Genomic DNA, 25,869 nt, shown 5'->3' on the forward strand with positions numbered 1-25,869 from the left:
AAATATAATCAAAGTGAGCTGGAATTCTGGGTATAAGAGTTTTAATATATTTTTCATGCTAGAAAACATACCAAAAATGAGTTTTCTATGTTAAATCTGTTAGATTTACATAAATTTAAATATTGCTTTATTATACAATTGATCCAAATAACAGGTGTGTTTTCAGAGAGGCAAAGATACAGTATATTATAAAATTGTAGTGTTTAGTCAACTTATTAAAGGTATGTTTATTTGTAACATTAAGATACACTGAGTACAGTGAACATGAGAGATAAGGACTACATTTATGATGAAATACATCAGGCATACATACTGTGCAGATGGTTACAACTACAAGCCATTTTATCACAGAATATTAGTATGTAAATATTAGTGATCTCAAGTAATTTTTAATCATTTAGATTTAGGAAAACTCCTCAAAAAGTAAAACAAAAACTGCCCTCCTTTCCTCCCAGATTTCACAGCCTTGAGGCAGAAGAAATACACCTCACAGTCATCACCTCTTATTTAATTATTTTAAATGGTGTTTAAATCAGACCCCCATTGCTAATTATTTCAGTGCTTTTTCTACAGAACTTGATGCATAGTTCCCCTCCCTCTATAATCTGGGCTCCAGGAATTACAAGAGTCCAATATCCCAAACAGTTGTCACAAATCTACAGTATGGTACAAGCCTCAAAACAACCAAGTTAGATGCTATGCAGTGGTGATCAAACTTAGATTTTCACTTTTATTGGAATTAAGAGTTTTATCAAAAGCTTCATTTACCTTTTAATGAGAGTTCCATATGGTCCTCACCACTCAGTGGTTGGGTTTTTAAAAATGTGTAATGGTGGACTTTGATTGTGGGGAAAAGAACATTCAAAAGATATCAAGACCCACTTTTTTTTTGGTTTGGGGGAGAGGAAAGAATTGCTGTTTAAGTTTCAAAAAGAAATGTTCAAATAACTAATTTGTTCTTTTTCAGATCACTAGCTCTCAGTACAGTTGTGATACCTACATTATTGACATTATGTATTTTCCTAGTAACAGCCTGATATTAAAGAACTGAGTCCACTGCATGCTCTAGTACAAGAAAAGCTGTTTGTAGGGATTGAAGTTTTAATTCAAATCCTGTCTCTCCAGTAATATCAAGGAAGATACAAAGGAAAATGACTAGCCAAGATAACATGTAACTATTCGTCCCCACAAAAATAGTTACTCTGTTGTGAAAGTCACACTTCAAACATCTTTCCCACCATGTGTAGGCCTGAAGTGTGTTTAGTACATATTGTGGTTTCTTTTTCTTTTTTTTTTTAAGAAAAAATTCCATGTAGGTTTATTAACACATACCAATATAGTTATTTTACATAGTCATTGTTTAATCAAGTTATAAAAGTGACATTCTTTTTAAAAGGTGCAAAGTTTAGTTAATGTGTTTTAAGAAGTAAACAAACTACACAGGTGAGTCTTTCTTTTAAAAGAGCCATTAATGTTTTTTCACTGACAGAAATAATCAAAATGTAACATTAGGTATCAGATGGCTAATGAAATATATGCTAGCCATCAGTAGTGGGTAAGCATTGCATATATACTTTGGATACGGCCTCAATAAGCCAAAGAAGAGACAAATATGAAATTCACATGGCATGGAGGAGGGGAGCAGAAGTTGTTGGGTTTTGATTTAAAATTAGGAAAAGTGTCAAGGTAGCAGATTTATGCAATGCAAGCAATAGTAATAGGTGACATTTTTCTGGAACATTTTTATTCCATGAAGACTGTTACAATGCATTAAAATGATTAAGTGTGCCTCTATAGCTTTTTTCAAATGAAAACTGATTTGTTGCATAATAAAACTATTTTTAGACCTTCCAAATGTGGACCGTGATTGAGAATGAAAAGATTCACCACCTATACATCTTATTTCAAATAGGATTTTTTTTTTAAAAAAAATCGTAATATAGTATTTTTTCATTCTGGTGACTTTCTACTTTTATGTAGCTATACTAAAGCAGAATGGAAGCTATGGACAAACTTAAGTATTTACCTTAAACAAGTTTTATTAATGAAACATTACAAAAATGGCTTAAAACTTAAATCCCTTCACTGTTAGCTTTATACAATGCTCTTTATGTTAACATCTGCTTGCCAGAAACTTGAACAGGCTTATAGGATGCGAAATATTGATTTTAGGTTTAATTTTGCCAAAAAAAGTTTCTAGGAAGTAGTTTAAGTTGTCCATATGCATTAGTTATGTCTTATTAAAATCAGAATTGCCAATATAAGTAACTTAAATCAGGAGTGAGCATCTTTTCTCTAGCTCACCAATATAAACAGTATCAAGACTAGCCTGGATGTCCAAGAGACTTCAAGATCAACAATGCTGATTACTGATAACAGATATAATGAATTTATTTCAGAGTTGTGCTTTAATTGCCTTTATCCATCACAGTTTACCTTCTCCATTGGAAATATGAACAAAATGTAACTAAAATATAACAAATATCAAATAGCTCATTTTTGGGTGCATAATTTCCCGTAAAAGAAATAGGTTTCCCTTGTGTTTTATTCTTCTTCCAGCTGATAGGTGCACTTCAAAACCTAGTCTTTGAATGAAGTCACAGGTGTACATCCTCAAATGCATCTGTAAATCAGACTGATTTTTTCCACAAATGCTCAAAGAAATGCTGATGTTTAACATCATCAATCTCTGAATTACTGTAAACTTATCAGCAACATCGCCAGTTTCTACTGGTTATGAAATTGAGAGCTTTCATAAAAGTAGGAGCAACTAGTAAAACTTGTTTAATTTCTAAATCTAATTGTTTAAGCCCCCTACTATTCTCAGAAATATACCACTTTGACTTTTTAACTCTATAAATGCATAGATACAGCCAACTGATTTGCAGTTCAAATTGTTCCAACATAATATGCATTGACATTTTATGCCAACAAAAATAAATCAATTTTCTATGACTGCAACTGGTTGCAGATATTATACCTATTACTAGTTTTAAAATAACTTTAGTTATGCTGCTCCACTTTAAACAGATTGGGTTTTTTCATAGCATACAACCAGTAATGCTTCAGAACATGCACAAAAACCAAAACTAAAATCAAATAAAGACCATCTATGGAATGCTTCCAAAGCAAAGTCAATCTAGAAGCATAAACAGTGCCTAAGCTGTCCAAAGTAGTACTGGCGACCCAAGTCTCCTAATGGTAGCAAGCAGTATTAGGTATTTTTATCTTGCACTGTAACCACAACTTCATTTCTACAAATTTCTCTGATGCCTTTTTATTTAACAGCAATGTTTTACTTTAGAAAAGCAAAAGTTTGTTAATGCACCTTTCCCATCCCCCATCACATAAGATTTAAGTAATTCTCACAGGGCCCATAGAACAGAGACAATTCAGAGCAGCACTTTTTCAAACTGGAGTAAGCTGTACATTTTGTATTTTTTCAAGCCTTTGAATTACTGAATTGTATTGCGATAGACCAGGAGCTCCAATCTCTTCAGTTCTGCTTACCATTTGAAAATGTTACATACATCTCTTCACAGGGAATGGTGACTCTGCCAGATTTCATCACATTTGTACCGTTCTTAATTTACCAGTGTTCCAAGCTCTGGATTCTTAGATTCTTTAATCATGTAGTAAGTGAAGTAACAGGGCTATCACTGCTACTTTTTTCTCAGTTATATAATTAAAAGGGTGCTGTAAACTCTATTTGCTACAGCATACTTTTTACCACAAAAAAAAAAAACCAAAACAAAAAACACACACCCACAAAACAAAACAACCACCAAAGTCTCTTTTAAAACTTGGTTAAAACATGATGATTTCAGATGAAAACTTTATGAAAAAATGCAACAATTTAAATATATGCAATCAAAATTAAATGACAAATCCTTGATTGGTAAATGATAAAATTTTCATTAATATTTACTTTAGAAAAGCTGGGGATTTTTTTTTTTTTTTTGCTATTAACATAACCAGAATAACTGGTGCAAAATGAAATTTAACAACTAGATGTCCAGATGAGACAGAGTGATGGATTCAGATAGTTCAATATATATCTGGACAGTCTGAGAAATTTCTATCAAAGTATCCGCCTGAATATAACCAGTCTGAAGTTCCAGTGTACGGGTTATTGCCTTGATGAAACCATCTGTGAAAAGCAAATGAAAGGGATCATATGTTGAAGTGAAAACATTTTTTTGCTTCTTTTACAACAGCTATAAAAGGCACCCGAATTTCTCAATCTAAATCTATTCTTTCCCATTGGATACTTAGGAGAAAAAAAGAATCAAGGTCAGTTTTGTTCTGTGTAATTGTATTTCATACAGCACATCAGTAGAAGCTCAATTTGAAGCTGTTCTGTGTATTAACTGGTAGCAACAGTTGACGTTAATTGTATAGTCTCTAGAACAGTGGTTCTCAACCAGTGGTCTGTGGAGCCCTGAGGGGGCTGCAATCAATGTCTAAGGGGGTCCACTGAACAGTTTTTGTTACCATAAAACAGTGGTTTTCAACCTGTGGCCCAAGATTCCCAAAGGGTTCCCAACTACTAGGGTTCTGCAAATGAAGAAAGATTGAGAACCACTTCCCTAGAAAAGTAGTCTACACAACAGAGTTATTTTGGAGTTGTTATTCCAAAATAAACTATTCCAGAATAACTTGTCCACACTACAGAGAAGTACCAAAATAAATAAAAAATGTATTCTGAAATAGTGTGTCCACACACAATAGAGCCTATTTTGGATTAGCGACCCTAGAAACAGTGCTTCCAGGGGCTCTAATCTGATACTATGATACTCTAATTTGATCATAATACTATGTCTACACAACAGTTTTATTTCTGAATAAGCTATTCTAGCATAGCCCTTATTTCTTATCTATACAGCCTCTATTCCAAAATATCTATTTCCAAATAGGCACTATTCCTCATAGAATGAGGTTTACCAAATTTGAAATAAGCTAGCTGCTATTTCAAAATTATTTTGAAATAGCTATTGTGTTTTGTAGATGCTCACAAAGTTTTTTTTTTGGAATAGTGGGGGTTATTCCCAAATAACTTTGCTGTGTAGACACACCAAAGGAGATTTTCAAAGGCATGAATGGGAATTCACCACCCAGTTCCCACTGATTTTCAAGGGAAGTTCAGTGCTTAACTGTTCTTTCTGCCTTTGAGAATCTCCTCCTGTTGCTTCAGAATATTATTTGCTTATTACAAAAAAAAAATCACATGTAAGAATAGCCCTTCTTCCCTCACCCCCAATGTGCCTATAAGGTAAGCTTGTGAATCAGACCAATTAAATACCAGATACAGTATATATCAAATGCTTCTATTTTTGTTGTAATTTTTAATAAGGATTTTTTTTTAACTGAGCTAAAGCAAGGTGCTGCTGCACTGTGAGCATTACTAGTTAGGTAAATAATTATCCAATCTGAAAAGTAATGTCTTTCCACAACTAAAACCTGACTGCTAGTTAACAGTAGGAAAAGTAAATACCACCTACATCTTTCAGTGCTTATATCTCTGCCTGTTACTACACCAATACACATCTAAATAATCATAATCCAAATGTTCCTTTTCTTCCTTCCACAGATGTATTTTTAACCTTCAGCTTCTTTTTCGTACATGATTTGTTTTCAGCTGATGATTTTCCAGTCTTTTTTGTTCAATAGTTAAAGTAACTAAAGTGTTTAGGTATTACAAGGACATTACCAGAATGAATTCATGATTGGGAGCCAGGAGACCTCCATTCCATTCCCAAGGACACTAAATAGTCACCTTGAAACCTACAAGTTTCTTTCCCTCTCCAAACCCTAAGTACCCCACGTTTGTGAAGCTAAATTACCTAGCACTGAAAACTGGGTTAGAGTTGCAAAGTGTTGGAGTTCAGTTATTTTCAGAGATAACCATTTCGATTGCATGTTCTCTACAACAGTTTATTTCCCAGTAAAATTTCCACCACTAGGAGATCATTTGGTTGGCCCTTATATCCTTGCGATAGCTACATTTTTTGCATGCTGTTAAGTACTACACAGGGAAATATACACTGAAATCTCTCTCTCCATCTCTTAACTATTTTGAGGTACTCCAAGGATGTTAGTCATCCTGGTGTGAAAAGGCCAGCTACACTAGGGAAAAGACTTTGGCATTCCTTTGGTGTTCTCATGACAAGTTTCAGTCTCAACTTATTTACAGGAGTTTGGGTCCTTTGGGATGAAGTAACCTATAATTTTTCCTTCATGCTGCATTTTTCAAAGGTTCTTTCCCCACAATGCTTCAAGTGACACTATAAATTGTTCTGTTGTGCAGAGAGGAATGAACGTAAAACCAAACCATCTGCTAACCTTCACTACTATCCAGCCTTCTTCCCTTTCCCTAAAAGTTACCTTGTCCTCCATTCCACTTCATCTTTTGCACGTTCCTTACGAGCAGCTCTTTGTTTCTCTTCTAGTCTCTCCTTTTCTTTGCTAGCCAGATCTAACAAACATTTAAATAGGAATTGGTTACATTGCAAAATAAAGACAAAAAACCCACTATTGAAAAGCTGGCAAGAAAACCAAAGTCACTTTAAGCACAGGAAGGCATTTGTTGTACACATCCTCTTTAAACCAAAACAGTCACCTCTGACCCCTTCAAGGCAGCAGCACATCAGAGGAACGAGTGATTCAAACAAACTTACTGGGAACCCTAAACTTGGTATTTCATTGGTCAGGAACACTGGATGGGGTAAAGACTATAACTGGATGTAATCAGAAGCAGAACAGGATGCTTTCTTGCTATTCCACACTACATCACTACATATTTGTCCAAGCAATCTCCAGAGCAACAGAGCACCTTTCAGGCCAGTTTTTCCAGCATGTGCTTCCCATTGTGCTGTAACAAAGGATATCTATATTCAAAATCTACCTTAGCCTCTTATGCTGTTCCACAAAGAGCCATGTACACTGTTCTGCAGGGAGTAAAATTCATGATCACAAGGTGGTTATAAAGACAAAGTTATCCAAGAACTACAGTTATCACCCAAAATTAACAGCTGGATAAAACCCTGAGAACAGCCACTCCACCCCAAACAGTTCTCTTTCATCTTCCCTATGATCAGAAAATCAAAAGGGTGTAAAAAGATAGAATTAACAAATACTGGATCTCTAGCAAATACACATACCTAGATCTCCATTTTCCATGCCTCTGATATCTGGACGTAGACGGCAGTCTGTGGGAGCTAAAACTCCTTCCATGCCCATTTCAAGCTCATTGAGACTCACAGCAAAAGTGGTAAAATTGTACATCTTAAAGAAGAACAAAGATAATACATATCTACTAAAAGGGTTTTTTTTCCTTTTTTTTTTTTAAATCACAGTGAGTGACCCTGGGCTCCCTTTCCCAGGTTGTTCAATGGGATTTTCTAAAGCACTTATCATTGAACCAACTCTGCTTTTACTGACTACAGTAACAGTTCAGCTAATACTGAGAACTTTTGAAAGTATAGGTTGAATCTTTGTAATCTTGGTCTCTCTGGTCTGGCAATATTCACAGTCTAGCAGGACCACAGATGTTCCTGGTCCAAAAAATCCTGGTGGCTGGGAACAGGGCCAGCCAGGTGTCCAGCATCAGAAAAGCTAGTAGCTGGGAGCAAAGCTGGGTGGACAACAGTGCAGCTGTGGACCCCACCAGTCCAGAGGCAGACCTAGGACTGGGGGAACAGCAACAGTGGGGCTGACAGCCAGGGGACAACCCAGAGGCCAGCAGCAGAGTAACAACATTGACTTCTCCTGGTCCGTCAAACTCACTTCTTCAGGACTGGTCAGGACCCAAGGGCGCCAGACCAGGACCATGGACGCAGGCAAATAAGAATATGTCATAGAAGTGACTGAAGAGTCCTGGCTACAGAGGAATAAGAAAGCTTGTTGCTCAGAGGTTCTCTGATTCTGATTTATCTCAAGGTTATCATTTTGATAGTGTGTTCAAAAGGACAAACCAAACAGGTGGATATTCTCTAAAAGAAACTTCTGTGTTTTCCCTGGTATTAAAGGATGATAGCGTGAGCATTTTTCAAATCTACCTACAAGCACACACTGTACCTAATATGAGTTACCCTTGACCATTATAATAATGTTCCTGGGCAATCCACCATGACCAGAGAGTCCTAATTCATTGAACTTGTCACCTGTGATGAGTTTGGTGGTCTAGAATTTATTCTCCAAAGCAGTTTACTGCCTGGTATGACTTGCACAGTCTCTTGGATCTCTGGCATATCATCAGCCTCGTCATTCTCAGCATCTTCACTCTGAAATGAAAACATAGCATGTGATAACAATACAGAAAAATTACACAGAGCTCTTCTGCCTAGAGTTCTCTGGGAAGGACATTAAAATCCTATCAAATTCAAGACCTTCCAGTGTCTCACCACTCTTACGTATCTGCTCTCCTTTACTCCTCCTCTTCATTATACTCATCTTCATCCTCCATATCACCCCTTCATCTCCTCATTGTCTCAACTTCATGCCTTCTTCCAAGCCACCTAGCATGCTTTGAACATCTCCCATTTTCTACTTGGCAAAAGCACCTTCTGTCATCAACATTCATCTCTTTCAGAAATCTTTTCTTATTTATTTCACCCTCCCTTTTCATATCCTAGTTGTCCTATCTTCAATTATTAGCTCTTCAGCTGTAGTAATGCATCCATACCTATAGCCACACTACACGCCATACTTCTGGCAGCATATGGGTTTATGTGGCTCCAGTGAAAAACAAGCTGCCTTTACACCATGCTACATATGGCTCTAGTATGAGGGCAGGAGGGAAAAGCTTCAGTACATACCAAATGCCAGAACCTTTCGCTACCATGAGGAAAACATCTGGCAGCAAGAAGGCACTAGTTGACACAGTTCTGCTCTGTACTGGGAAAAGGCTCCAGCAGCAAAGCACAGTGCTTCCTCTCACAAGAGTAGCTTTCTCCAACATCAGAGTCTTTTACACATAGCAGGACACTATGTGACTGAGGGCAGGTCCACACTGGACCTGAAAGTCGATCCTGATACACAAATCCAGCTATGACAATTGCACAGCTGGAATCGACTTATCTAGGATTAACTTATCTGGCCGTCCTCTTTGAGGGATGTCAAAAGGAGAAACTCTCCCATCAAGCTCCCTTCCTCCTCACGATAATGAGTACAGGAGTCAACTGTCAAGCCCTGATAGTTCGATTTCAAGAAACATGAAATCAAACCCCAGAAGATCAACCCTGACCAGGTCAATTTCCTGGTTAGTGTAAATGTACCCTAAAAACAGCAGTGCAGATACAAAAGCAAGGCCTGGGTAAAAAGAGAGCTACATAAGGTACCTGTGTACACACCCAACCCTTTATTTTGCCTAAGCCAGGCCTCACCATCTACACTGTTATTTAAACCAGTGCTAAGGGGCTGCCTGAGTACATATTCTACATGCCACCAAAAGAAGCGTACAGTGTAGACAAAGCCTCACTCTTTTACAAAACGTGCTGCTTACATTTGCAGAACTAGACAAGCAAGAAGTCATACAATAGCTGTATTCTTGAATCTTGTGTAGTCACGGACCAGATTCTGAGGGTTGATTAGCAAGCTGATTTGCTGATGTTCCATAAGCCTCAATGAAGCATACTAAGCCCACAATTTCAAAAGTCAAACATTTTAGATCTCCTGGATGCTGCTCCTTTATTTAACTCAATCTAATGCCATCACTTTACACCAGGAGTTACGTCCAATAGAACGCAATACTGGTTTTTTTCCTGATATCTTTGCTGGCTGCCTAGAGGTCATGAACAATTTCAGGATGCTTTTGAAATAGGACTGAGAACATTTTCAGGATTCTGCACAACATTCCCACTCTCCATACAAGTAAGACAGGTACTATGCATGCAGCTGTCACATTTGGCTACACAACCACTGCTCTACCTGTATGAAAATCATTGAGGGTGTCTTATTTCTTACAGTCCACAAAGGTGGGGTAAAAATTAATATCTTTATTCCAACAGAGTTAAAGAACCTAATTTCAGGTAGTCTAGTATCAAAATGTAACAGTTCCTCTCAGGATCAGATTAGGAACATTGGCAAAAGAACCATGCTATATAAATTAAGGTATAAAATGCAGCAGAAAAGAAAATTTTCTTAGTCTGAAGTGAAGTTGGCCCATCAGTTTTGCAATGATTAAAAAACAAGGTGCACTGTATCTGCTTCTTGTGCATAAGTCTTACCATATCGGAGAGTGTGCTGGATCCCTATAGAGAAGCCATGAAACCCAAACAGCAATGATCTTTAAAAGGATTCTCATATTTGGAGAAAGTGACATGATTTAACCTTTGCTTTCATTACTATAAATAATACATTTTGATTTTGTTAAAAGAGTGAAACACAGAAAGACAGGCTGTTTCCTCTCTCCTTTGTCCAGATGTATTTTTTTCCATTCAGAACTGGAAATGGTATGATTGCAGATACTTGGAAACCACCAGCCTGACCTCCTGTGCTGGCCAAGTTGGACTTAAAGTATTCTGCTGTCTTGTAACATGAAATATAGGGGTAAATACATTTGTGCTGTCAGAGTATTGCCATTATTGAAGTGTCAAACATTGCAAAACTATAAACAGAGGAAATGCAAGCGGTATTTTAGAATCATTACAGTGAGCTTTGGCACTATTATTTAATGCTTTACTCTCAAGACATATAGACAGAAATCACTCACAAATGATAGTCTGCATTTTGAACCATTTTAAAAAATGTATATAAGCCACACAAGCCACCAGAGAGACAACCAAAAATGTACAACCATGAAGAATCTGGTCACAAATATTTAATATTTTGACACTGCTACTTTCATAAAATACAAGTGACATTCCCACTCCCAGTGTGAAGTCTGAATAAATGGGCTTTGCAATCTGAGATGAGGAAATATTCTTCCTCCAAAACCAGAAAACAGGATGTGTACAACTTAGTCACAGGCTCTGCCACCACTGTCTTTCAGCTGTAGATGTAACACAATCAGCGTGACCTCACCCCAGGTACTGTTTGTATCCAGTAGATTTGCCCAAGTTATGCATCATTTGGTCGCGCACACCCCACCCTTCCTCTTCCACCCCAGTCATTCCTCTCTTAACCTGTCTTCAGCCCCACAATTCTGAATCCTCCCTTCTTGTCACCACTTCCCTCTGTAGTGAAACCACTGTGAACTGAGCCTTCCACATTAAATTGAGGAGAGGTTGAAAGGATTTCACCCTGAGACACTACCTGAAAAATGACCATCAACAGTGAAATCCAACACATTGACAACCTAGCTGAAAATGTCACACAATCAAAAACAAATAAATTGTGTCTATCCAGATGCTGTACAGCTGTTTAATTTAATAGTGCCCTGCTTGGTTTAATATGCTTCTATTTGTGTAATAGATGTATATTATTCTGAATTCAAATCAAGCTCAAAGTCACCCACTCCAAATCTGATGAAGCTGGTCTTACCCATGAAATCTCATTACCTAATAAATAAAATGTAAGTCTTTCAGGTGCTACAGTGCTGCTTACTTTTCAAACTTACGCTCTTTAAATCAGTAAAAAGGGATAGAAAATAAGATGGAGAATATCTTACTGCCCTTATACAAAACCATGGTGTACACACACCTTGAATACTGACTGAGTACAGATGCGATCACCCCATCTCAGAAAAGACAGACTGGCATTAAAAAAGGTTCAGAAAAGGGCAACTAAAATGATTAGCGGTTTGGAACGGGTTCCCTCAGAAGAGAGATTAAAGAGACTAGGACTTTTCATCTTACAACAGGACACTAAGGGGGTTATGACAGAGGTATATAAAATTATGAGTGGTGTGGAGAAAGTGAACAAGGAAAAATTATTTACTTGTTCCCATAACATAAGAACTAGGGAACTCCACATTAAATTAATGGGCAGCAGGTTTAAAGCAAATAAAGGGAAACTCTTCTTCACACAGCGCACAGTCAAAATGTGGAACTCCTTGCCAGAGGAGGCTGTGGAGGCTAGGACTATAACAGGGTTTAAAAAAGAGCTAGATAAATTCAGGGAGGTTAGATCCATTAATGGCTATTTGCCAGGATGAGTAAGGAACAGTGTCCCGAGCCTCTGTCTGTCAGAAGCTGGAGATGGATGGCAAGAGAGAGATGATTACCTGTTCAGTTCACTCCCTCTGGGGCACCTGGTATTGGCCACTGTTGGCAGACAGGACACTGAGCTAGATGGACCTTTTGATCTGACCCAGTGTGGCTGTTCTTATGTTCTTTAAGCAAAACACCCCATGAAAGCTTTCTGTTTCAACATCTGGCTTCCTGTTGGGCAACTCCCCTTCTAAACGCAAATTCATCAGAAAGGAAAGATTAATCTGAATTTTTAAATTAAGGTTCAGCTAATAGCCCTCATTTGTAAACTCTATTCTGCAACATGCACCCAAAAGGCTCAAAACACAAAAGGTAAATAAAAAGCCAAACTTTAAAAATCTCATACTTTTAAGAAAATTTGGGGATTATTTGAGCAGATTTTTAAACACTTGGGCTTGATAATGCTACTTTCTTTGTCACTAGCTGACAATAAAATGCAACTCAGTCTCTGTAAGTGTTACCACCAAATATCAATCCAACCTCCATGACCAATCCAGGTGAGTTGCTGAAAGCCCTCAACTTTCACTCAAGTCAATGGGAGTTCAGAGCACTCATCACTTCCTGATATTGGGACCCTTGAAATCTGAAGTATCAGAGGGGTAGACGTGTTAGTCTGGATCTGTCACAGCAATGAAGGATCCTGTGGCACCTTAGTTAGTCTATAGTTAGTCTTAGTTAGTCTATAAGGTGCCACAGGATCCTTCGTTGCTGTTTGAAATCTGAAAAATATCAGCCATTACAGCTATCACTTCACCACAATCACATCAATGGATATTTTTTCTATCAACAAATTTGTCCTTTTCTGAAGATGCTTTCTTCTCAACAATTCCACAAAAACCTTACCGGCTTCATTTTCTTCTGGTCACCACCTCTCTTCTCATTCTTTTTAGAAGTATCGTATGTGACAGGATCAATACACCATAAGCATTCTGTCCATTTGCCATAGATCACAGAGAGCTTCTTCTTGCTATTTATAGAGGAAAGGATACTCATTTTTGCTGCCCAATTCTATAATGTCCTAAACTAAATTAAGATCAGCACAGTTTCATCCAGTTTATACTCAGGTTTTCCTGCTTTGTTTTGTTTTTATTCCTTGATTACTACAAACATCTGGCAAGCCATTTATCAAAATATAAATATGATCATTTCAGTTTATGCCAACATTTATGGTATTTAGTCCTATGCGTCAAATGCTCCCTCACTATTTAGCCAGTCTCGTGCTACTTTCCATTGTTAAATTGATTATAGAAGTGATGAAGTTAATATTGCAATTCATACTGTTATAAAAGAAGAGGCATCTGTCCTTCCATCCATCCCACTGTAGCCAGTGTGAACATTCCCCGACACCGACTGCAGCCCTCCCAGCCCCTCCCGCTTCCTGCTACACCTCTCTGCTTCCTCCCCCCATCCCCTCCCACTGCCCCCCCAACTGCAGCCCCCCACCTCCTTGCACGCCCTACTGTAGCCATTGTGAATATTCCCCATGGCTACACCTCAGTGCTCCCTCCCTCCATCCCCAGCCCTTCCTACTGCCCCTACCCTTCCTGCCGCAACACTGCTTTAGTGCACCACCAGCCCATCTCCTCACTCATCCCACTGTAATCAGTCAATGTGAACATTCCTCGGAGCCCTACCACAACTGCAGCCCCTGCAGCCTCTCCCCCTTCTCCTCTCCCCACTACACCTCTATGCTCCCTCCCCTAGCCCCACCCACTGCTGCCCCACCCCTCCCATACACACACCCCCAGCTCACCGTAGTCAATGTGAACATTCCCTGGAGCCCCGGTGCCTGCAGCAAAAGGGTGGGGTCAGGGGTGACGGGTGCCTATGGCAGGAGGGGAGGCAGGGAGGGCCGCCCTGAGGGGCAGCTGGGGGCATCCTATTGAGCACTGTTGCTGGGAACACAGGGGAAGGGGAGTGCACACCCCCTAGGGCTCCTACCAGTCTCCTGCTGGGGGGGCGTCCAGTGTGCAGCACCCAGAGAAGCCCTGTTCCCTGCTTTGCCCAGACTCCCTCGAGTGGGTTGGCTGCCCAGGCACTGTATCTCGGCTGGGCTCACCCCTCCTGCTGACTGGAAGCAGAGACGAGTTCCAGCTGCAGCGGGCCACTAGTGGAGCAGGTGGCTGGTGGGGACTGATCCACAGGCAGGGCAGGGTCTGGCCAGGGTGCAGCCATTTGGAGACAGCATAAAACCTGGCCATGTGTGCTCTCCTCTTCCGCCTCAGGTGAGTCTCGCCGGGCACATGTGCTCAGTACTGGTTACCTCCCACCATCAACCCCCAACCACAGAGATCCCTCCACTGCCAGCAAGCTGTGGAGACCAGACTGGCCGCCTTACCGAGCTGGAAGCTTGCTGGTTGCCCTTGTTGCTTGAGGCAGGGACTCCTGGCAGTGCCTCCACACAGGCACCTGTCACCCCTGCCTCACTCTTGCCACAGACAACAAATCACTTCTGCCCCCCACTCTGCCACAATGGGGTGGCCCTGCTGATAGTGTATAAACACAGTGAACTTTGTAACAGGTTGCCTTTGGGGGGTTACAGCAGTTAGCATTTATTGGTAAATATTTTTTAAATCAAGACTAGAAGTCCTACACGTTTACTGAGGAAAGGAGAAGGCCAGCAACTTCATTATTTTCTATATTTTCTCTGTATACCTCTCCTTTAAATCCAGACTGTTGCACTCCAGTTCAAGGTGAACTCTAAAACCAGTAAGTGTAGTACTTACCCAAGAAACAGAAATGATTAAGAATGGGAGAAGTCTATACTAATGTAAAAATTTAGCAGTCACATTGAGCATATCAATCCAATAAGTTAGCATGATAAAGAAATCACTAGTTCCCAAATAGTTTAACAATACCAACACAGACTTTCCACTTACTTTTTGTCCTGAATGTGGCCTTCTACTCTGTGAAGCTCTTTCCCAAACAGTCCATATGGTTTAAAATTAAGGACACATTTATCTCCAGTCCTGTGAAGAGAACAAGTTTACCCTTTAGAAAACCAGCACTTAAATGTCTGAAATGCAGTATTTATTAATTTATTTATTTTGCTAAAATGAAACTAATGCTATTTAATTAACACACTTAGACCGATTTTCAATATTAGAAATCAGATAGTAAAAGCCACTGAATTATTAGAAATTTGTGTTCTTCTGCTTTATTCTCTGACAGGCACAAAAGAGAACCGGAGAGCTGTTTAAAGCTAAATAAAGACTGATTTCTGCATAATGTGTACATGTAAAACTCACTGAAGTCATTGGGAGTTAACAGAAAAGGAAAGGATTGTTCCTTACCTAGGCTACCTTTTGTTACACCACTAGGAATAAACACCTTTAGGTGATGTTGACAAAGCTACTGAACATAGATCACACTGTAAATGTCCATTTAAATGCTTCTGACAAACTACATTACAGCCAGATGCAAAGCCAGGATTCCTTCAGGAAACTGAAATAAGAGTGCCCATTATCAACTAGTGTGATAGTTCTTTAAGATGTGTTGCATGTTACACATAATTCACTGCAGAGTCATTACATTGCAATTTACTATCAACTATTTACTATCAACGGGGCAGGATGTGAACAGGTGGCTGGAAGCTGAAAGATTCTGTTTACCATCCAGTCTTCTGCATAATCATGTGTACTGTTATCACTCTTTTGGTATTTGTTTCAAAACACAAAAAGTTAGTTAACCAGTTCAGAAAAATAAATAATTCAGAGTTTTCAGCAGATCAACGGGAGATAACATTTGGACCTACAAGAGTTATTTCAAAAGGAAAGTCTTTTGAATCTGTGGTTACTGTTTTTCAGTCTGTATAATGGTCAATGTTCCATAATAGCACTATTACCTGTGATTTACAATTTCTATTGTTCCGTACTGTTCTATCCACAGTTTACCTATAATTATGTTATGTACACAACAGGTTGGGTTTGTCCACGTATAAGCTTCATTATGTCTGTGAAAAAAGCCAAAAAAGTGAAGTCAGATAGCACTTCTTGAATTAAAGACAGACAATGAAACAGTATTAATCTCTAATTGCCCTGAATATTATACTGGGCTGGAACACTTAGTACTCCACTGAACAGCATGCAGGACTTCTTTTAAACCAGGTCAGCCTACGGTATCTGAATTTCACTAGACATTCATAAGTGTTTAAAAGAACGAGAAAACAGGAATTTGCCTATGGAATCATCTACAGTAAACCCTCAAGATATGCGCAACCAAGTTGTGCATGTCTCGGCTTAACGCAACTGCTGCCCCTGACAGGAGCAGGAAACCGCTCCTGTCAAGGACAGCAGCCAAGGGTCAGGCTGCCACCCCTGACAGGAGCAGAGAACTGCTCCTGTCAGGGATGGCAGCCTGACTCTCATCACCCCAACAGGAGTGGTTTCCTGCTCCTGTCAGGAGCGGCAGCCAAGAGTCAGGCTGCTGTCCCTGACTGGAGTCGGGAAACTGCAGGAACACAACCCCCACGTAACTTGAGGGCTTACCGTACTAATGTGTGCCCTTTGATAATATGAGCTCTAGAGTGTGGCATCAGGAGCAATCAAGGCATTTTTACTCTTTGAATTTGTTTTTTAAATTTATAAGAGAATTTAATGCTCACAAAAGGGGTTTGACATAAAGTCACAGAGCCCTAGTCAGCCACAGGAAGCTGCATCATAGCCTTCCCAAAGAAGCCCCACTACTGGCTTCAAACATGACTGGACAGACCTCCTTGAAAGACAAGAAAGTAGTTCCCTCTCCTGACTATTTAACGTGAACATCTCTTCTGAGGCGGCATCAAGGATAGTGGTCATGACCAGTTTTGATAGAGACATGGGCAACTCTCCACTAGGTACTAGGCAGACCAATCCTCTCAGATAGGATTTCACACACGCATCTGATGGTAAATGCTTTTGGGCCTAGTTTCAGAAGTGAGGAAGCCAATGGGATCTGCAGGTGCAGAGTACCCGGGTGCATGTGGGGGGGGCGGGAAATTGGGTCATTAGTCTCAAGTGAATTCTGAGGCAATGAATGGGCGGGGGGCAATCACTATACTCTTCCTCCTCAAAAAATACATAAATAAACCCTCACAATATATATGGACTCTCTAGGCCTAACACTTACTTTCTTGGAAGTCAGTAGGAATTTTGTCACTGGTCACTAGAGCTCACATCTCCCTGATTCTACAGCAATTACCGACAGCCAAAAAACAGTCTTCTGTAGGGCTTATGCTTAACTAGAATGCCAGCTCACTATCTGATAAAAGAGATTTTTGCCACTGAGCCCATGACACTATTTTCAGCCCTTTTAAAAAATATTAAAAATCTAATCTTTAATTCCATTTTTCCATTTCATCCTTTTTTATAGTACAAGTTAGCCTAAGTTAAAAAAATCCTAGCACTAATATTCTCAGGTTAGTTTTGTATCGCACACATTCTGTAGCATCAGCTTTACAAAGACAGTGTTTGTTGACTCAAGTCACAAAATGAAATGTTTCTAAAAATGGTCAAACTGTTAATCTGTCAACAACTGGATTCCTACATCCACTGGCTTGGCCAAGTCATATTTCTGCCATGAAGTCATCTTTTATCCTTCCTTCAACACTGATGAAGCACATACTGTCTGGATTTAGCTCTGTAAGCAATTAATAAGATACCTTAGTAGTAGGGTGAGTCAATTTTTCTCTCTCTCTTCTGATTATACAGAAATCAAAATGCTTATTTCTTCTCGTGTTATAATAATAGCAAGAGCAAACAGCTAAAGCAACAACCACTTTCTCACCATTTTATCAAGAACCCACTGAATAAAACTCTGTTTAATGTATCTAAATGGACTGTCATTTTCCAGTGCGGCATAGCTTTAACGTTTGACTCGTTTAGTGATAGGCCATCTCCCATTGAATTTTACAATAATGGTTGTATTTTCATAGATGGCTCATGTGGCATAAGATATTACAGCACTTCAATATTTCTATTCCATATATTTGTGGGCCATATAAATAACATGCTGAAGTAGCACTTGTGTGTCCTAATTTACCAACTGAAATGTAATTTGGGTTGGTGAAGGGAGGCTGCTAATCAAACTAGAGATGTTTGAAAAGTGCAGTCATGACTAACATAAAAGCAACATGTATATCTACTTACAAGCTTAATATATTCAAAACATTTGTTTCTAATGAATTCTAGCACAATACTGCTGGTATCCTTACAAGCTTAGCTAGATCAATAGAGAACCTAGTGTGTTCAAATGAGAACCCTAGCACTGAACAGTTCAGAACCCTAACACACCCTGAAGTGAATAGCAAAAATGAATAAACCAGTTCCATATTTAAATCCTAAAGCAGTTAAATCAGTTAGCCATGTATGTTTCAGTCCAAAACCTTGACTTGCTCCTTTACCTGATCAAATCATAAGAATGGATCAGTTTTTTCTGAATAAAGGTGATCTTTGCATTACCAGCTTTTATTTGGTTGAATGTTTATAGTCTACATTTTTAAAACATACTAAAATAATTTATCTACAGATCAAGAAGTTAGGGTCCAGAGGCAAGCTGCCCAATTACTCTGTTTTAATAACACCACAATTCAGATAGCAAGTTACATTTACACAAGACTCTCCAATGGATGTTAACCCTTTTTAAGATCAGCAAGTCACCATCTTATTGAAACCAAATGTCTATGTAACGGTTTCACAAAAGCAGCAGATTTCAAAACCACTTCTCTAAATCTAGGTCTGTTCAGTCCTCTTATGAAACCAATTCAAAGAGCTGAATTCCAGAATGACTTTTACTTCACTATCGTCCTGAATGCATTCATTAATTCCTTAAAGAAAGGTCTAGGGAGGCTTTTTAATTTTTATTATAGCTCAGCCATACTACAAAACAACTTATGTAATCATTTCCTTTGTAAGGCCTGCCCTCAGTCAGATATAAACCTGGGAGTAAGTAATTTTAAAAAGCAGGTGGTTTCAGAAATGCTAGTTGCCTCTGCAGTAAAATCAGGTCAAATAGTTACAGCTCCAAGACCATGGCATCCTTCCAACAAAGCCCTGGAATGAACTGATGAGCAATAGTCCATGCTTAAATCCCTGGTGTTTCCTCCTTCCACCCACTCCAAGAAAAGTTTCATAATTAACTTCATACTTCTTGAAGGCAACCCTGACTCTCATATAAATATTATGGTCCTTTAAAGCATTTATTATTTTTAAATATTATGAGAAATATGACCAATATCAGGGGAAAAAAAGATTGTTGTTATACTTACTTTAGAAGCTCCAAAGTAATTGTTCCCCGGGGCTCTGCTTCTACACTCTTCCCCCAGAACTTTAATTTGGGGTAGATTGAGCCATGAAAAACAAAGTCCTTATGGAGGCCTTCAGAATAAAATGCACTAACAGGTGGGTGGTGACTGACCTGTTCAGATATAAACCTAAAGCCTAAATCCTCCCTAGATAAGAAAAAAAAAAGTTAGGTAAGTAACGTTTATCAAGAAGGGAGTTTTATTAAAATTAAAAATAAAAGTCACACCATATTTTTTAAATATGCCTGAGGATTTTTAGATGAAACCTGAACTCAGACTCCACAGCCTCTCTCTAGTTAATGTATGATGATGAATAAAGACTTAAATATATGTCCACCACCAAAAAAAAATACACCAAAAATTGACCTCTGTCAATCAGGGAATGCATACGAAATAAATTCCACTTGGGCAACTCGCAGTAATTCCAAGGCTTGCTGGACAACAGTTGTGCACCTCTGGGAAATTAGGTTCAAATATGATTTACATGATGAAAATTGACCAGATGAAAGGGTCTCCATCTACTCTCATACTGTGTCATCAGTAAGGCACTCTCTACAGTAATTGGGAGTCTCTGGTCAAGAGTGGCTCTCAGGATGAATATAATACACACTTTACTGCCCTTGCACAATTTAGAAAAGATGGGTCTAGATAGAAATAAAGTTCTTCTAAAATCACTACCTTTCAAATTTCACATTGATCACTGGGGTTTTCAGTTAATTATGACTATAAAGTTGATTTTATATACAAGACTGGTAAGAATGAATTGATTTTATCTTAGGGAATAAATAATTTTCCAGTTTGTCATGAAATCAGTTTAACTCACTGTCCCCCAACCACTCTTTGCTGACATTAAAATAATCCAGTGTCACCTGATTAATTCATATGTTTCTCCTAGTAGAGGGTTAAATGGTTTGCCAGTTCTCTCCCACTGAGAAGCTACTGCAGAAACTGCAAAAGCAGCAACGGCCTGTAAACAAACACAGCAGGATGCAGTCTTCAGAAAGAGTCCCAGTAAAACAGCAGTACCTTACAATACTTTACATGTGCTTTAGCAATTTTTACAAAGCCTTTCTGCTCAGGAATTCTACCAACTTCTTGTACCTCTGAGGTTTCCCCCCTTTCTCCACCTGCATCCAAACACACCAACACTCTAGCTACAGAGAGACTCCTTTACAGTGTGTCATTCTTTATTCAGACAGAGAAGTTACCGTGTGCTTCGTTAACATAGTCACAGATCCTGTCAGAACCAAACTAGGAATAACAATCTAGTTTATGATAAATAATACAACTGTATGGCTACGTCTACACCAGCCCAAAACTTCGAAATGACCATGCAAATGGCCATTTTGAAGTTTACTAATGAAGCACTGAAATACACATTCAGCGCCTCATTGGCATGCCGGCAGCCGAGGCACTTCGAAATTGCCGCGGCTTGCCACCACGCAGCTCGTCGAGAAGGGGACCTTTTTCAAAAGGACCCCGGGAACTTCAAAGTCCCCTTATTCCTATGAGCTCATAGGAATGAGGGGATTTTGAAGTTGACAGGGACCTTTTGAAAAGGAGCCCCATCTGGATAAGCCATGCGGCGGCAGCAAGCTGTGGCAATTTCCAAGTTTTCTGGCCTGCCTTTCCAGAAGAAGGTGTAACTTCCTTTCGGTTCGCAGATGGATCCTTCCTCTGCAAGTCTTGTCTCGCTCAGGCCAGTTAAGTCAATCTTACAGTATGCCAGTTCTCTCGCTATGAGGGCTGCTCTTCTCTCAGGCCTCATAGTGTTCTCCCCGTCCAAGGGGGTACAATGTTCCATGCTCCAAATATCATCTTTCTTTCCACTGTTTTTCGACTGCTGTGATGATAAAACTGCCACCTGCAGCACGCTGGCCAGTTTGGTCAGAACAAGCAATTTTTGGCACACCTTTTCTAGTCCCCTCCCTTATTTGAAGGTGAGCGGTGCTGCTCCTAAAAAGGCCTGCTCAATTGCCTGGGATGTTGCCAAACTCCTCTGCTGTCCCAGGGTCAGAGTTGAGCGACCAAAGTCCACAGGCCACCTACATGCAGGTTTCGAACTACGACTCCCAGTGATCACCTCCACCTGTTGCTTTGCCCCTCCCCCATCGTTGCAGGACTTGGAAGTAAACTGAAGATGTAGACTAATAAAGTAGACTTATTTGAGAGATGAGAATGTGAAAGAACCTGTGCGGGTGAATGTTTAAAGTGGAAAAGCCATTGCACAGGGGCAGTTCCACTCTCTTGGCCTCAGAAGCCTGGTTCCAGTGGTACCAAAAGTCGTCACGGCTGAAGACTTCCTAGGCTGCAGTGGATGGCCATGCTGTCTTCGGTGCCTTGTCACGCCCTTCACTCTCCACGCAGCGTTGCAGAGCTGCCTTCCTGGTCACTGGATCTCGCTGTTGGTCTCATTCGTCCAGTCCACCAGAGCCAACTTCTCATGCTGGGATAGGCAAGTTTCTATCTCACTGAAGGTTTCAGACCTGTTGGCTACTCTCACCTGGTTTAGCCCACCTGTCAAAGTGGTTTATCAGGGTGTTGCTACTGCACATGCTATAGCTTCTTGGAGCCACAGGTGAGAGCTGAATGCCAGGTGGGGACCAAAGGTGCATGAATTGCCCCTGAAGAGACATGACAAGTCCCCACACCAGAGATGCTACCCCTCCCTGGACAATGCATACACCCTGGAAACCCATACACACAATTTTAAAAACAGCTATTAAAAAAAAGTGATCTGTCTAAGCATGCTCAGTTCCTGATTGTACTCTTGTCTTCCTCATGCTGCAGTGATCCCTTCAGCCATCTCAAGGTGACAAATATACCTATTACAGGGGTGTTCTCATCATTTTCCACAGCATCTGGTATTGGACACTGTCAGAGACAGGAAACTGGACTGGATGGACTGCAAGCCTGATCCTGTATGGCCATTATTAGAATCACAGAATACTAGAACTGGAAGGGATCTTGAGAGGTCATCAAAACCAGTTCCCTGCCCTCACGGCAGGACCAAGCCCTGTCTAGACCATCTCTGTTAGACTTCTATCTATCCTACTCTTAAATATCTTCAAAACAAAAAAGCAGTCAAGTAGCACTTTAAAGACTAACAAAATAATTTATCAGGTGAGCTTTTGTTAGTCGTTAAAGTGCTACTTGACTGCTTTTTTGTTTTGGTAGTATATAGACTAGCACGGCTCCCTCTCTGTTACTATTAAATATCTTCAGTGATGGAAATTCCACAACATCCCTAGGCAATTTATTCCAGTTTTTAATCATTCTGACAGTTAGGAAGTTTTTCCTAATGTTCAACCTAAAACTACTTGCTGCAGTTTAAGCCCCTTGCTCCCTGTCCTTGCCTCAGAGGCCAAGGAGAATAATATTTCTCCCCGCTTTTTGCAATCCTCTTTTAGGTACTTGAAAACTGCTATCATGTCCCCTCTAAGACTTCTCTTCTTTAGACTAAACAAGCCCAGTTCTTTCAGTCTTCTCTCATAGCTCACGATCTCTACACTTTTAATCACTCTTGTTGCTCTTCTCTGGATCTTCTCCAATTTCTCCACATCCCTCTTAAAATGTAGTGCCCAAAACTGGACACAATACTCAAACTGAGGCCTAATGAACACTGAGTAGAGCAGAAGAATGACTTCTATGTCTTGCTCTCAACAGTCCTGTTAATGCATCCCAGAATCATGTTTGCTTTTTTTACAACAGCATCACACTGGTAACTCATATTTAACTTATGGTTCACTATGATCCCTAGATCCCTTTCTGCAGTACTCCTTCCTAGACAGTTGCTTCGCATTCTGTATGTATGAAGCTGACTGTTCCTCCCTAAGGTGGAGTACTTTGCATTTGTCCTTATTAAACTTCATCTTATTTAGCTCAGACAATTTCTCCAGTTTGTCCAGATCATTTTGAATTCTGACCTTATCCTCCAAAGAAATTGCAACCCCTCCCAGCTTGGTATCATCTGCAAACTTAATAAGCATACTATCTATGCCACTATCTAACTCACTGATGAAGATATTGAATAGAACTGGTCTCAAAACAGACCTCTGCAGAACCCCAGTTGTTATGCTGTTCCAGCATGACTGCGAACTATTAACTTACTCTCTGGCTGTGTCTACACTTAGGGAGGAATAATAAATATGCAGCACTTCATTAGGCTAATTCTCCCCACGGCAACTTCAAAGTGTCAAACTTCGAAGTGCCTGCACTACTCTGAAGTGCCTTTACTTCCAAAATTTTTGGGGAGTAAAGGCACTCCAAAGTAGCATGGGCACTCTGAAGTGCCCACAGATACATGGCCTGCCGGCACTTCGAAGTCTGACACTCTGAAGCTGCCGCAGGGAGAATTAGCCAAATGAAGTGCTGCATATTTATTGCAGCACTTCATTAGTATTCTCCTATCAGGCTGATTACCACGCCCCCTTCGACGAAGAGGCTAGTGTAGACAGCCTCTATGTTATTAATTCTCATTTCTCGAATGACCAGTCCAAAGAGTGCCATACCCATCTCTCATCAGATGGGATGTCATCTTTCAGAAAGAATTCAAGGAATCCTTTCTAAAACCAAAGAAGAGATGGAAAGTGTCACTTGCCTGCATTCTTTCCAGGGGGTTCACATGACTGCTGGCTTTATTAATGAGGTATACGTGTTCCATGTATTCAGTTATCCGTTGGAGGAAGCTCAGTGGCTCATTGAAGACAATGGGCATTGTAATTTTAGACAGCTCCTAGATGATAGAAGAAGTCATTCTCTTTGATACATTTTTAGGCTACCAGCAGGCAGGACCAAGTTCCCAAGATGAACTCTGGAGGTGGTTTGACAACAGTGGTCTTCACTGATGCACTATACAGGGAACCCTCGATTTAATGGACTAAGGGTCGGGGAGGGGTGCCTGTTAAACCCAAAACAGTACTGCGGTGTCCCGGAAAGCCTCGTCCACATCCCTCTCTGCCTCCCTGAGCTCCTCCAGTTCAGCCACCCTGGCCTCCAAAGCCCAAACTTGGTCTTTGAGGGACAGGAGCTCCTTGCAACGAGCGCACACATATGCCACCTGCCCACAGGGCAGGGAGTCATACATGCTACACTCAATACAATAAACAGGATAGCCCCCACTCTGCTGGGCTTCTGCCTGCATTTTCTCTATTGAATAATCTGAATATAAATGGGGTTTTTATTTAAAGGCTTGGGGTATATGTCATATGTCAGAAGGAAATGACACCCTCTAAACTCCCCTCTCAAAACTCCCTCCTGTTTGCAATCACCTGTTTGCAAGCTCCCTGGTTGCTGTCTAGCACGGTTTATAATGCTCTGGCCTTCCTGCTAGCCCAGCCCTCTGGCTACAGCTTGACCAATGAGCAGAGAGTTTTAGATTTCAATACCAACTATGATTCATAGCTTCCAACTGCCATTCTGTTCAAGATAGTCAAGACAAAGGCAGACTGTGAAGAGCTTCAAAAAGATCTCATTAAACTGAGTGACTGGGCAACAAAATGGCAAATGAAATTTAATGTGGATAAGTGTAAAGTAATGCACGTTGGAAAAAATAACCCCAACTATACTTACAATATGATGGGAGCTAATTTAGCTATAACTAATCAGGAAAGAGATCTTGGAGTTATCATGGACAGTTCCTTGAAAACATCCACGCAGTGTGCACAGGCAGTCAAAAAGGCAAATAGGATGTTAGGTCTTATTAAAAAAGGGACAGAAAATAAGACAAGGAGTATCTTACTGGCCCTATATAGATCTGTGGAATGCCCACATAGAATACTGTATACAGATGTGGTCTCCTCACCAAAAAAGAGAGATCCTGGCACTGGAAAAGGTTCAGAAAAGGGCAACTAGAATGATTAGGGGCTTGGAACAGGTCCCGTATGAGGGGAGGCTAAAAAGATGGGGACTTTTCAGTTTAGAAAAGAGGAGGCTAAGGGGGGACATAATAGAGGTATATAAAATTATGACAGGTGGGGAGAGGGTGGATAAGGAGAAGTTATTTACTTGTGCCCATAATACAAGAACCAGAGGACACCAAATGAAATTAATGGGTAGTAGGTTTAAAACTAATAAAAGAAAGTTCTTCTTCACTCAGCGCATAGTTGAACACCTTGCCAGAGGAGACTGTGAAGGCTAGGACTATAACAGAATTTAAGAAAGAGCTAGATAAATTCATGGAGATTAGGTTCATAGAAGGCTATTAGCCAAGGGTAGGAATGGTGTCCCTGGCCTCTGATTGTCAGAGGCTGGAGATGGATGGCAGGAGACAAACCGCTTGATCATTGTCTTCGGTCGTCCTCCCCCTCCCCCGGGGCACCTGGCACTGGCCACTGTCAGCAGACAGGCTACTGGGCTGGATGGACCTTTGGTCTGACCCAGTATGGCCATTCTTATGTTCTTATTTTGAATTTTTGTATTTACAAATTTAATCTTCCTCCC

The 25,869-nt window shown here is 40.1% G+C and overlaps 1 protein-coding gene across 8 annotated transcripts in view; it reads right to left on the reverse strand.

The window, feature by feature from the left end:
• Positions 1 to 1,280: 1,280 nt before the first annotated feature.
• OSBPL2 (oxysterol binding protein like 2) overlaps positions 1,281 to 25,869 on the reverse strand; it is a 65,278-nt gene continuing 40,689 nt past the window's right edge. For all 8 annotated transcript variants that reach the window (XM_075012178.1, XM_075012172.1, XM_075012173.1 and 5 more), the window contains 10 exons: positions 24,029 to 24,163; positions 20,298 to 20,395; positions 19,393 to 19,575; positions 15,994 to 16,101; positions 15,029 to 15,118; positions 12,993 to 13,116; positions 8,163 to 8,282; positions 7,161 to 7,284; positions 6,385 to 6,475; positions 1,281 to 4,150 (listed from right to left, as the gene is read on the reverse strand). In XM_075012178.1, coding sequence (XP_074868279.1) covers positions 4,048 to 4,150; positions 6,385 to 6,475; positions 7,161 to 7,284; positions 8,163 to 8,282; positions 12,993 to 13,116; positions 15,029 to 15,118; positions 15,994 to 16,101; positions 19,393 to 19,575; positions 20,298 to 20,395; positions 24,029 to 24,163 — 1,176 coding nt within the window. In that variant the 3' untranslated portion in view covers positions 1,281 to 4,047. The remainder of the gene's footprint in view (positions 4,151 to 6,384; positions 6,476 to 7,160; positions 7,285 to 8,162; positions 8,283 to 12,992; positions 13,117 to 15,028; positions 15,119 to 15,993; positions 16,102 to 19,392; positions 19,576 to 20,297; positions 20,396 to 24,028; positions 24,164 to 25,869) is intronic.

The sequence above is a fragment of the Carettochelys insculpta genome, chromosome 17, assembly GCF_033958435.1.
Source record: "Carettochelys insculpta isolate YL-2023 chromosome 17, ASM3395843v1, whole genome shotgun sequence".
NCBI lineage: Eukaryota > Metazoa > Chordata > Testudines > Carettochelyidae > Carettochelys > Carettochelys insculpta.